Below are 14032 nucleotides of genomic sequence, written 5' to 3'. Positions count from 1 at the left end.
ACAGTCTGTACTAGAAAGGGGTACAATGCTGCTGTGCTCTGTGGCTTGTATGTGCCATCCAGATCTGTGTGGTCCCACAGCTGTATCACTCTGTCGTTGTTGCTGGCATACTTTAGTAAACACCACAGTATACTGGCTGACATGCAGAGCTTTGAAAAGATAACCAATTGTGATGTAAGGGGATCACATATCTTACTATTTGCTGAGTTCAAAACCCGGAGAGAAGAATGTTAATTCTGAATGGGATGCTGGCTTGAAGGAGGCTCTCCAGAGAGGCTCTGCACTGAACTGGGAAGGCAACACAGTCCAGGTAATGACTAGAGGAAAGTTTTCCTGTACAGCAGTACTAAGGTTTTTACTTACTCTACCTTTGCCACTTCTGCCACCCCCTCCCACCCCTATCTCCATGCACGTTTCTTTTGCAAGGAAGATCTGCATGGAAGAGCAGGATTAAGAGGCAAGAGAAAAGATTTACTCACGTGGTGTGAGTGCCATCAGTTTGGCAGAGATTTTGGTTGAATAGAACTTGTGGACGAGAGTGCTATTGCCTGCAGCCTGACAAGGGACATAGGTGAAAGCAATTAAAAGGGGAAAAATCTTGACTGTTGGCTCAGCAAGGTTATTCTGCTAAGAGAACAGCTCTGCTCCCAGAATATCACTGCTTATTGCCACTCTGATTCCTAGGAACCTATAAGGATAGATGATGTCTTCTGTAGTTGTTGTTCTTTATGCTAAGAAACTGCTTTTGCTTAATTTGAATGTTTGTAGTTGCTGTTAGGTGAAAGCAAACTTCGGAGTGGATTTTCACTTAACGTAAGGTAGATTTAAACCGATTCCTTATCAGCATAAATAACCAAGATGAGAATAAATTTGCACCAAGTGGATTAAATGGATACGAAGGATTGTGCCTTACCAGCAGGTTGTGGGTTATTTATTTTTCAGTTTCTTTCCTCACTGCTAATGTACGTTGTGATTGCAGGTGATACTCCCTCTCTCTAAAATGTCTATGTGAATGCACGTCCATAATCTTTTCATGCTGCTGCTGAGAAGAAAATCCATCACCATTTGAATATGCAGTGTTACATTTTAATTGTGGAAGCTTATTTATTTTTCTTCTTTTTAACTCAGTGCTGTCCTTATCAGCTTGCTCTTATTTTTCCTAAAGCCAGTGCTGGTGGGGGTAGGTACATGTTCTGTCTATCTGATCAAACTACAGCAGTCTCAAACTAAATTTTTTTAAGAGTATTTTAGCAATCTGCATGAATCCTTATAATGAAGGTTCTGTAGCATTAATGACTACCAAGAAAAAAAAAAAAGGCTTTCTCATTTCTGAAAGTATGTTCCCTTCACAAACACAGCAGCACAATGAAATAAGGGAATAGACAGCGGCTGCTGCAAAACCCTCTGAGCAACTCCGTGCTTTTCAAAAGGAGACGAACTCGGGACAGTTTCCTGTGAGTCCTGAGCTTTTTTTCAGGCTCAGAATTCCTCAGTGACAGTCTCTAAAGGGGATTCTTAAAAGAAAAAACGCTGATCATATTCTGCTGCTGCTTACGGCCATAGAGCCAACTCAGGCGTTCTTCTTGAAGGATGTGTGAGCACTTCTGAAAACTGTTTTCTAGGATTAACAGGAAAAGCCAGTCTGAACTTGGGTGTTTGAAAAGGAAGGACAATTTGTGTGGAAATACCGTTAGCAAAATTCAGAAATTAAGCTGAAACTTGATGTGAGAACGTACCAGAGAATGAAAGGCTGTCCGATAAGGTCCTCAGATATAAAATTCTAGCATGCACTGTTCTGTCTGCTGTGATTGAGACGTCTCTAATTGGTACCGAGGGTCCCAAAATGTTCTGAACCATCTTCACTGTTAATACGTAGATACTTCTCCATAGCTGCACTGTGCTTCATTATACGAACCGCCTGGCACAGCAAAACGCCGAGGCACACGGGGAAGATGGATGTGTTTTTAATAGGACAGATACCAGTGAAATTAAACTGCATGCTGTATCACAAGATGTATCTCAAAGGGTGCAGCTCGTGTGCTGAGAATCAGCCTCCTATTTTGCTTGGATTTATTGTGTTCTATTGGCATTTCAACATTTAAGCAACCTGTTTGCTGACTGAGCAAGTTTTCTTGCAATGTGGATACCACTTCAGCTACGCGGTATTCCAAAACATCCACATTAAAGTGTGGAGGAGGGGAAGGGCCAACATTCCCCTTTATATGTGGGGAGAATCAGTACTGGGTCAATGCAGACAAACCTGGAGAGGGATGTGGAGAAAGGCTTAAATGCTAAAGCAACTTTACTTGTTACTACACATTCAGATTTGATACCAAACATCTTCCCACTCAAGCTCTATACCATGGAGTAACTGTAGCAGACCTCTAAATAAATGGAAGAGACTGAAATACTCAGCTATTGCAGTAACAGAGGTCACGTGTGCACCTATCTGATCATTGGAATAAATTCTGACTGAAACAAATTTGTGGAAATAGAGGGAATTTAGGACTAGAGGGAATGGCTTCAAGCTGCACCAGGGAAGGTTCAGGCTGGACGTTAGGAAATACTACTTCTCTGAAAGGGTGGTCAGGCACTGGAATGGGCTGCCCAGAGAGGTGGTGGAGTCACTGACCCTGGAGGTGTTCAAGGAATGTTTGGATGTTGTGTTGAGGGATGTGGTTTAGTGAGAACTATTGGTGATGGGCGGATAGTTGAACTGGGTGATCCTGTGGGTCTTTTCCAACTTTGGTGATTCTATGATTCTATAAGTTTTCATTTGCCATGCTACAGCATGCTATTTGAACAGCAAAGCTATTTATCTGCTCAGCAAGTAAGGTGGTAGGTCTTCCATCCATCTTCCAAGTCCTGTACAATCAAAACATGCTGATCCAAATGAGGTGGGGATTAATTGTGTGTACAGTGGACATTAATACAGGAAAACGCTGTAACTTATGTGGTACGGGAGGTTAGAGTTGAGGCTGACTCCGCTCTCCTGGGGAAAAACTCAAGCTTCTCAAGTAGAAAGGCAGAGAATTTTGCATTGTGTGCAGAAGAACTAGCAAATAGTTCTGAGAAATCTAGCAAAATTAAATTTTTTGAGGATGAGATTTCCCCTCTGTTTCAATTTCAGCTAAATATGTAAGCCTGTTACTTTGAAGGTGGGCAGCAGGTGACCTGGCTGTGCAGGGAGCAGTGCATCCACAATTTTAGTCATGTTCCTGTTTGAAAGAAGGGGGAACCTGGTCAGAAAGACGTGTTAAATGTAGTGGATAAATTCTTGGCTAAACTTCTACTTAGAAAGATCATGGTTTCAGCATATCTTTCTCAGTGTTGCGTTGGCACCGAGTCACCAAGTACTCATACTAAATGAAAAAACTCTCTCAAATCAGAGAGAGTGGGCAGAAGGCGCTGAATGTATGTTTAGAAAGGTAAGAAGTGAGTAAGATGTCGTAAAAGGCAAAGGAGATGGTCAGCAGTCTGCAGGTGGAGTCTGCTGGAGGGTGTGAATGCAGGGGCCTTTTGGTGTTACTGGGGAGAGAGTGACTTTTCAGTTCCCTCCTTGTGTATTTTGGACATCTTGCACTGCTGCCTAACTAAGCCTAGAGAGCTACCATGACCATGGACCTCAGGCGGTGGCTGAGGTGTAACTAATCTCTGTATCTGTAGAGAAAAGAAGCCTGAAGACTTACTGTCCTGTGCATAAAAATGTGGCAAATTGTTGGTTTCCAGGAGAAGTCAGTGTGGGTACCTCTGGGGCCAGGAGGCCTCATGTTCATATATGAACAGTAGGCGGTGATATATAGCACCTACAGTAATTCCCCATGTAATGATGTGTATGATGCCACAACCTAAGAAACGTAATGAGTAAGGTATCTTCAATGGGAGATGTCTGTTCTGCTGCCTTTCACAGTTCCTGAAACTGTGAGAGCCCTACTAATTCCTTTGCCATAGACTTGTTCAGGCACTGAGATGCCAATTCAAAGCTGTAATCACAGGCGTTGGAACAGAAAGAAAACTGATGAAAGTCTAGCTGTGAACTGCTGCAAATCTCCTTTACAAAGGAAGGCATAATAAACAAAAGGGAGTTAAGAAAAAGGGGCATTGGAGTCAAGGACAAAAATGCTTCAAAGTGTTTTCCCAAAACTGAATGAAGACAGTATTTAAATTTTATACTTACAAGATGGTGGGAAGTCTGGATGATACATGTTTAGGGCTCTTAGTAATGGACAGCATTGCATCTGTGGTGAAACTATAAGTGGAAGAATGTGATCAAACTGCTGAGGATGAGGAATATGGAAGGAAGGGAGCAGATGACTGGAAGAACTGCCAAGTGCAGGTTGGACAGCAAGGACCAGACTTCTCAAACTGGAAATGTATGTACTGACACAGAGGCCATGGAACCATCCCTTCCAAAGAAGGAAGAAAAATCTTTGTATATTGTTGTGATGGTTATCTGCCTGGGATTATGTCCTAAAGGTTGGAAATGGCAAGATGATTTTAGAGGATATATACGGAGTGAGACAAAGTAGAACTTGGCCATTGGACAATGTTCTGGAGGAGAATAAAAGCACCAAAATGCAATTTATTGCAGGATTCTGTAGTTAATGCAGTCAATCTGTGGTTTGGATTCACCTGCTCGACCATCTTTGAGTCTGTTCAATCCTGTTCATGCCTTCTTGTCTCAGACCTAAGGATGTATTTAGCGTGTCCATACTCTACAGATGCTGCTGACACTATACACAGTTCGTAAATAAAACATACTCACAAATCTAGATCAAGACCTGAGTACCCTACTTCAGCAATAACATATTTTTCCAAAACTGCAAAAATAAAAAGAAGGATTAAACTTCAGGAGACTTTCCTTTAGCTATACAAAGAGAGATGGGGAGGGAGGATGTTTTTTCTTACCTTGACCTAATCTGTGGGCTACTGGCCACAGACTCACTCAGACAAGCCTTTCAAAACCGGTTTCTAATGGCATCTCCACTTACTGTTTCTTGAACAGGAGGATGTTCCCTGTTTTGAAGATCAGCGTCTCAGGCTTGGACCCAAATGCCATGTATTCTTTCCTGTTAGACTTTGCCCCGACTGATGGCCACCGCTGGAAGTACGTCAATGGAGAATGGGTGCCAGCTGGGAAACCAGAGCCACCAAACCACAGCTGTGTCTACATCCACCCAGATTCTCCCAACTTTGGGGCCCACTGGATGAAAGCTGCCATCTCCTTCAGCAAAGTCAAACTTACCAACAAGCTCAATGGGAGTGGGCAGGTATGGGTATGGCCTGATGTTTCCCCATACACCTCTTGGCTTCGATTGCAAGCACCTACCAATCAAGAAATATCAAGGGTGCATTTATGTAATTATAGAGGCCCTCACAGTCCTCTTCACCCACAGATGCCAATTATTCTCTGGAGGCCACATGTAAACAGGAATAAACAGGCCTTAATTGGCGCTTTCAGATTTTAATGGACTTCTTGATGTTAAGAGAAACAGAGTGCTGTGGTTTACTTAATCATCAGGGGGCTTTTGAGAGTTGGTCTTGTGTGCTGGGTTTTTTTTTTTCTATCTTTTACATAGGACTTCAGAGAAGGGGGAAAGAATGGTCACGGGTATTAGGTTTTTGTTGTGTTCCCCCATGTTGTTTGGTGTAAGTGGAATGTTGGCAGGAGTCAGATAGCAGAATAAAAGGCTGCTCCTAAATGAAATAATTACTATGTCTGCTTCTGCATCATGATAATTATCAATATTCTATTGAATCAGCTTTGGCCTTTGGAAAGAAACCACATGTACCAGAAATAAGTGACTTTCTCTTTGAACCCCTTAAAAATGCAAACGGGAAAATTAGTTTTGCTTCATATTTTGTTTTTGACGATGCATCCAGAGATAAAATATTGCACAAGACCTTTTGTTTGCTTGTTTTTGTACAAAACTCCTACGTGGGATGATACTTGTCAGCCCAGAATTTATTTTTTTCATGTAAATTTTGTATGTTCTCTACCCATTATTTCCATTTGGTTTGTGAGGTACCTTCATAAACCTAGTGCCTTAATTAGGTAGGAAATTATCTTAATTTTTAGAGACTGAAGAACAGAAAGATAACCTGACTTTTCATAAAGTAACACATAGAATTGGCACACAGGACTTACTGCGTAACACAGAACAAGATCTGAATTTGCAAATTCTAATCCTGCATCCAGGACCTTAGAAAAGGTAAAAGCCTAAATGTATGCACTGTAGAAAGAGAGGGACAGAAACAATGAAAACACAACTTGGAAGGTCAAAGAAACCTTGAGGGGAAAGACAGGGGAACAAGACCTGCATATATAGGCAAGGGAAGAAGGAGAAAGTAGAAAGGAAAGGAGGAAAAGCTCAAGAAGAAACAATCCAAAGAAAAGTCAACTACATGGCAAACAACTGAAGCTCTCCTTGTTTTAAGTTCTGGCAGCAGTCTTAAGGTAAACCACGTCTCCACTGTGTTTCAGCTTCCCCTTTTGTGGTGTTATTAGAAAGTATTAGCAGAAAGCACTGTTAGTCAGCTATTGGCTCCTATTCCATCTATATATATGCACATAGCACTTTCCAAAATACATTTGTTTTTCTTAATTTTAAATATATTTTGTTGCATTAGAGATAATTAAGTAATGAAACAGGCTTCCTGAGGAAGGTATTCTGTAGAATTACCATTGTGCACAGCTTTAAATGCTAGAGTAGAGACATTTGCCAAGGCTTGTTTAGGTAAATCTTGCCCAGAAAGATGAGACGTGACTACCCTAGTTCTATCCTGGCCTTGTTTTCTGTGATGATAATTCTGACTCTTTCAGATAGCAGAAGCAGGATAGAGATTGACTGCTCCTTAACTGACTGAACAACCTCTAGTGCAGTGGCAGCCCAGTGGTGTGAAGGCCATGGCTACTGACACATACACTGCTGTATCAAAATCTTTAAATCCAAGCCCACTCTGTTTAATTCTGTGGTTTGCTAGGAGTTGGGAAGGCACCCGCTCTTTTGCTTTCAATAACATTAAATTGGAGGGGTTTAATCTGGTCTACTATAGAGCAAGAATGAAAAAAAACAGCTGTGGGGTGGATACCGGAGTGTCATTGAGGTCTTTCTATTTTGTTTTCTGCAGATAATGTTGAACTCCCTGCATAAATACGAGCCCCAGGTACACATAGTTCGTGTAGGAGGCCCCCACCGGATGGTGATGAACTGTTCCTTCCCTGAGACTCAGTTCATAGCTGTGACTGCCTATCAAAATGAAGAGGTAGGCAGATGCCACGCTGTGCTCTTGGATATCATGGATGAGATATATTAGAAGCCTATTAACTACAAGATCAGTGTGAATAGACCGGTCCTTTTTTCGTTTCACCACCAGTCCCATGCAGTGTAATGCTCCATCCAGTCTAATACTGTCTTCTTTCTGCAGTTGAAAAGTATTCAGTCCAGGGTCTGGCTGCAGTACTAAGCCAGATTTAGCTTAATATTCTGCCACTGCTATTCCAGATTGGTCCATCTGTCCTGGCATCCCAATCTCTTACTGTAAAAAAAAAAAAAAACCTACAGTCAGCTCAAATATCTTTCTATAGTTTCTATTACTTTCTATAGTAATGACCAACGATTTCAATGATAATCTTAGCTCTTCCCTCTCCTTAAAACGCGTACAATTATGGAAAGGCATCTCATTCTAAAGGAAAATTTCTTTCCAACCCTAAAATTGGAATTGAGGGATAATTCGGATTGTGACAATAGTTCACTCATCTGCCATATCTCCTGCCTGCAGATTTGATTTGTATTTGGTTCTCTTCTCAGTTCTCTCGAAAGGGTTCACAATCCCACAGGATTTACCAGACTAGGCCACACCATTAAGTTGCCCCCTTTTGGTGTGCTGCCTGTGGCACTGATCAGTACACAGCACCATACAAAGAGCAAATCTGCCTCCAACCACTCCTGGAAAGCAATATGTGGGGATATATTTTGTCTAACCATGGCAGTTCCACTTGGTTTACTCTGGAAGATGTTGTTTCAACTCACTATTCCAAGTTGCCTTCACTAACATGCCTTGTTTTCTGTAAACTCAAGATAACAGCTCTCAAAATCAAGTATAATCCCTTTGCCAAAGCCTTCCTGGATGCAAAAGAAAGGTAAGTTGATCTTTTTCAGCTCCGGTAGTATTTGGTTGCTGGTATGGTTTAAAACTGTGGTATTACCATGGAAGAAATAAATTATACATGACTTAATCTTGTTTCTATCATCTTAAATCTAGAGTCACCCCACTGAAACTAGTGGGGAGACTCTATATAACTGTCACCATGAGATGTCCTAATGTGGGGGATTATTCTCTTCAAGGTGGAAGGATACATGAAATGAGATGGTGTGAGTTTTCCCAGTAATGTTACACACCTCAAATGTTCACTACATTGCATTTACACTGTAAATGGGAAAGTAAATGCTGCATATTCCAAAAAGCATAGTTAAAGTGAAATTGCACTGTACCAGTAACATAGATACACTGCTATTACTGAACCTGTGTGATAGTCTATGGTGTGTTTATTAAAAGTCACCTGTAGGTGCTCATTATGGTAGAGATATTTCTAACATGAGAAACGAAACGTGGCTTAATTATTTTACAAAGATTCACTTCATCTGTACTAATGCATTGAGGCATCCGAATGATAAATTCCCATCCATAATTGCTAATAAATTTTGTCCAGACCTGCTACGTCTTCTAACGTGATGTCTCCCACATGCCTGCAGGAGAATCACTGTTTCTTTCCTTTCTACTCTTGGAGCTGCTGTGTCTCAATTCTCAGTTGCAGAGGGCAAATGCTGCCTTTGCCTCACGTCCCTAAGCAGGAGGCAGCGCACTGCTTTAGACTGAGTGGGATGCAGGAAGTCCCAGGTGTCCCACACGTAGACTTAGAGTTTCAGGCTCGGGATGCTGTGAAACATAATGGCTTCCTTTATGACAGAGTGTAGAAAAGTCTTTTTTTGTGTGTGTGCATGAATAGTTCTCAGTTTTTAAAATGTCTTTACAAATTTAACAATCAGAAGTTTTACCTCTGGATGTTTTCCCTTTCAGAAACCATCCCAAGGATGCACCAGAAGCAGCCTCTGAAGGTCAACATATGACATACTCTCACTGTAAGGTTTTTGTTCACGTGAGCTGGAGATTTTGTGTGATATGATAGATGCTGGGAAGCTGGGATCTGCTTAACTGAGTCAGAGCAGCAGTTCACTGAGCCTTGAACTGCCTTTGCAGAAAGGGACTGTTTAAAGTAAATAATGATTGAAATAACCTCAGTAGGAAATCAGTTTCTGCAGAAGGATCGTTTTTCTTATGATCCAATTTTTGATGTAAATGGAATCCAGAAAAAAAAATATGGAATTTTTAGGGCTTTCTCTCCATTTTTTTTGTATTTATAACTGAATTTTTGTCCCCCATAAAACTTTCATCATTAAGCAGGACAAAAATTTAAATGAGGGAGAAGATATTGTGTTCATTCTAATGATGATCAGTTTTTCTTTCATTTACTCTTTGACATCAGTGATGTTTTCTCTTAGTGTGTTTTCTGGTCTTGTTTTCAGCAGTGGGATTTTTTGGTGGGCTTTCTTCTTTTGGTTGGTTGTTTTCTGCTTCTCAGTTGCTCCGTGAAGCAGTATTTTGATACTGGTTTGATATTTCTGAGTCTCAAATGATCTGCAGGAGGCCTGCCTACTTTATTGAACTGCAGTGTTTTAGTGCAATAATAGTTTTCTTCTCTCTCCCCTCAAAGTGGGTGGCTGGTTGATTTCCAACCCAGATACAGTGTGTGCATCAGGAAGCTCTAATTACCAGTACACTGCACCTTTACCTTTGCCAGCTCCACAGGCTCCCCACGGCTGCGAGCGATATTCAGCACTGCGAGGGCATCGGGCTGCTCCATACCCACCTTCCTACATGCAAAGAAATCATTCACCTACAGGTACAACAGCTTTGCTTCCGGGAAACAGTCACCCTGACTGACCCTTGCTTCAGTAACCTACGCAGTAAAACAATTGAGAGCTGAAGCTAGGGAAGAGCTGGTTGAGTGTCTGTGACAATCTAAGTTGAACACTGGATGCATGAGGTACGGTTAAGGCAATGAAGGAAGTGGAACAGAATTGTTCAGTATTCTGCATTGTAACTGCAAAATGTAAATAAGAGTTGAATGATTCTGCTTAAAGTCCTCCTCCCAGTTATATAAAAGTATCAAAGCATTGCAGGCCCTCTTTTTAGTGATGTGCCACAAAGCAGTTACTGCTCCGACTTGAGAGAGCCCTTAGGAACGTGGCAGAAGTTGATTTGAGGTGAGGGCTTTTTGGTATTGCCGGGCGATCTTTCATGTCCCACCTGCTCTCTGGGGTGGATTTGGGGGTGGAGATACGGAAACTGGTTCTACTTTGATCATATGAAATTGACCAGAAACAGGAGTAAGGATAAAGTAATCTGTTTGCTAGCTGGAATTTAACAAAGCATCCTGCTTAACTGAAAACTCAACCTATACAGAAACGTGTACCAAAACATTGCCAGTCATATGGCAGTCATCATTAATCAAAAGATTCTTGGAAAAATGCATGTCATGAGGATTTGTTCTTCTTCTTTTTTTTTTTTTTTTCCCCTTCAAAGTGAATTTTTTTGAGAGCTCCAGCAATAATCTTCAGGTATTCTCAGGACATGACAGCTGGACTTTGCCATCCTCTCCACATGCTAACTTGCTCTCAGTGCCACACACCAAGGGAGCTACCAGCCCAGGGCCCAGGTAAGGTTACAGGAAAGCTGCTGGCATTAGGAGCATTGAGGCTAGTAGGACTGCTATAAGGCTCCATTCATGCCTGATTTCTTAACCAGTTCCCACCTCTGCTACGTACACAGTCTTCCTTTGAGTCACTTCTTGATCTCAATTTTCCATGTGTGAAGTGGAGATACTGTTAAACTGAAGGACGTATCTGACAGCAAAGATTGCCCGTGCTACATGAATGTGAAATACTACAGAAACAGTAGTTACTAGTATGTGTGCACACTTGCTCAGTCCCTCCAATATTTTATCTAGTATACAATATCCCAGGTAAACATATACTTCAGAGGGTTCAAAAAAATAAGTTGTGCAGATGTCAGCTTGCCTGCTGTAATATTAGCCTTTTTTTTTTTTTACTGACCTTCCAGTTCTTGAAGGGAGCATATAAACAGGAGGGGGAACGGCTGTTTGTGAGGGTGGATAGTGATAGGACAAGGGGGAATGGTTTTAAACTGAGACAGGGGAGGTTTAGGTTAAATACTAGGAGGAAGTTTTTCAAACAGAGGGTGGTGCCACACTGGAACAGGTTGCCCAAGGAGGCTGTGGATGCCCCATCCCTGGAGGCATTCAAGGCCAGGCTGGATGTGGCTCTGGGCAGCCTGCTCTGGTGGTTGGCAACCCTGCACATAGCAGGGGGGTTGAAACAACATGATCATTGTGGTCCTTTTCAACCCAGGCCGTTCTATGACAAATCATGTCCCTGAACACCACATCCAAACGGTTTTTAAACATATTCAGCAATGGTGACTCAACCGCCTCCCTGGAGAGCCTATTCCAGTGCTTAACCACCTTTTCTGTAAAAAAGTTCTTCCTGATATCCAACCTAAACTTATCCTGGTTTATCCGCAACTTGCGGCCATTTCCCCTTGTCCTGTCATCAGTGAGAAGAGACCAGCCCCACTCTCACTGTAAGCACCTTTCAGATATTGGAAGAGAGCAGCAATAAGTTGTTTCACCCAGCAGAGCGTGTGCCCATACAAACCATGGGCAGCCAGCTTCCCTGTGAGGATGTTGTGGGGGACAGTGTCGAAGGCTTTAAAGGCTTTTCATTCCACCATGGTCTCCAGTTCCTCTGCTTTCTCTTATGCTTCAGAGTATAGAAAGTGGCTGTATTCTTGTCGTGATGCTACGGTTTCTCTTTAACTCCTCAATCCTGTGCAGCATATGCTGGAACAACAGTGATGTTGCCACATTGCAAAGAGAAAAAGCTTCCCATGATCTGCCACTCCATGCTTCATGTCTGCTCACGTCAAATAACCCAAACAAAAAATACTCTTTCACAGCCTGATGTGGATGAGTGGGAGAAATCTCTGCATTAGGACTGTGCCTGCCCTGGTAATTCACACTTTATTTCATGCTTTAATCAGCATCCAGATTTTAAAACATGTCCCAGGTACCCAACTTAAGATCCCTGGACAGATCCTTCTGACAAGCTGATTACCTTCTGCCCAGATGCAATCAATGGGAGCTTTATTATTCCCTGGCACTTTTGAAAGCCAGGATCTTGAAACTCAGGTGTCTGCAGTCGATGACAGTTTTCAAGCCAAATTATTTTTTTCTCTGTGTTCCTCGCTATTCTCTTGCACGAAATGAGGTTCTTACTCCGCTGTAGGGGTATAACAAAGGCTAATTCATGGTGCATTATAGAAGTATTGGTAATAGGGCAGTAATCAGTTCTAGGATTGGATGGAACTTATCAGGCATATAAAACCAATTAAGTATTTTCCCCTCCTTTCCCCAAATAAATGCATGAATTTCCTTATTTTAGGTGCCAAGAAAGTCAGGTGAAATTATTTTAAATATAAACATTCATTTAAAAAAAAAAGAAAAAAGAAAAAACACTTAAATTCTGAAACATCACATGTATTTGCATGTTTCTCTCCATGCCTATCTTCAACGTCACCAAGTATAATGGCTGCTCGTGTTTGTCACATAAGATCTGCAAGGCTGATCTAGTTCAGCAACTTGATTGGGATACCTGCTTTTGAGCAGATAATGCCCTTGACCGTAGAAGTAAGTCTTATGCAGGTTTTGAAAAAGCCATTCAGATTGTATTGCTTTTTTGTTTTCCAGTCATTACCCTTGTCTGTGGTCAGTGAGCAACAGTGCTGTAAGTGTCACCAACCCAGGAAGTGAGGTGAACAGCAACACTTCAAGCATGTTTCTAAGGGGTAATGTACCCTTACCTACTGCGTCTTCATCCGTCCAAATCCCTCTGCAGGCAACTGTGTCTGGTGGCATGGAAACACAAGGGGAAGCTCCTCTAGTCAGACTAGCCGACTCTGCGTGGACATCCTCACACTCCTTTTAATGGACAGGCAGCTCAAATGGAAAGCTCAGCCAAACAAGAGAGACACAAAAGGAACCCCAGGAACCAAGCTCAGAACAGGGATGTGTATGCAGAATACTCCCCATCAAGCATCACTTTCAATAATGTATCTCTTGTGTGCCAGAGAAACCAAAATGCATAATGCAAAGGAGGAAAATAGTATGGGAACCGGGAACTGGCTTATTACTCTAACCTTCCTGAATTATTGAGGATGATATCCAGAAAGAATCTTCATAGTTGGCTTTGCTCCTTCCTTACATTAAAATGACCAGAGATATGGGACTGACTGAAGCAGACAAGGCAGCTGGATATTTGCACGTCGTTTTAGAAGGGCCCTTTCTGAAACTGAAAGCCAAGTCCATGGAAATCGTGGACAAGTTTGCAACAATTGATTTGAAGTGACAGGGCTGCTTTAAAGGCTTTCTGAATTGTCACATGAAGGTTTCCTGAAACTAAGCTCTTTAGGGGAGCTGAGATTAGTCTGACACCCTAATGCAGCTTGCATATGATATTCTCTGTCCCTTTCCTTTTTCCAGCTCCTGTGTGCTCTTTCTGTGTTATAGGGATAAAGGATAACGCTCAAGCCGAGAAAGCAGCTGCATTGTAGCAGCAGGTGATGGGCATCTGGTTTAGCATTTATAGTCTGATGTTAAATGAAAAGTTCTGTTTTCTGCATGTGTTGTTTTTGAGAGGATGGAGGGAAAAGAATTCTAGAAAAAACTTCAGCTTACACTTTCACTTTGCTTCAGGCACAGAGTACTAATAAAATATGAATCAATGGTGTATTATGGTTTCAGTGCATTTCCAAGGTGTAAATATGCAAACCTGTGCTTTTTACCTACTAGCATCTGAGAATTTAAATTAGCTCCACCAGGAGCACGTTGTCA

At 41.8% G+C, this 14032-nt stretch overlaps 1 protein-coding gene across 7 annotated transcripts in view; it reads left to right on the top strand.

Moving 5' to 3' along the window:
- TBX19 (T-box transcription factor 19) overlaps positions 1–14032 on the top strand; it is a 23651-nt gene extending 9619 nt beyond the window's left edge. For 4 of the 7 annotated variants that reach the window (XM_046909002.1, XM_046908984.1, XM_046908964.1 and 1 more), the window contains 7 exons: positions 5006–5270; positions 7132–7266; positions 8082–8143; positions 9082–9143; positions 9776–9964; positions 10648–10780; positions 12890–13928. In XM_046909002.1, the coding sequence (XP_046764958.1) occupies positions 5006–5270; positions 7132–7266; positions 8082–8143; positions 9082–9143; positions 9776–9964; positions 10648–10780; positions 12890–13127 (1084 nt within the window). In that variant the 3' untranslated portion in view covers positions 13128–13928. Of the gene's footprint in view, positions 1–5005; positions 5271–7131; positions 7267–8081; positions 8144–9081; positions 9144–9775; positions 9965–10647; positions 10781–12889 lie in introns of all 7 variants that reach the window. The other 3 variants (XM_046909062.1, XM_046909039.1, NM_204950.2) reach the window with 3 other exon arrangements.

Source organism: Gallus gallus, chromosome 1, assembly GCF_016699485.2.
Source record: "Gallus gallus isolate bGalGal1 chromosome 1, bGalGal1.mat.broiler.GRCg7b, whole genome shotgun sequence".
Lineage (NCBI taxonomy): Eukaryota > Metazoa > Chordata > Aves > Galliformes > Phasianidae > Gallus > Gallus gallus.
The sequence above is the reverse complement of the archived record's forward strand: the minus strand, read 5'-3'. Positions and strand labels throughout refer to the sequence as shown.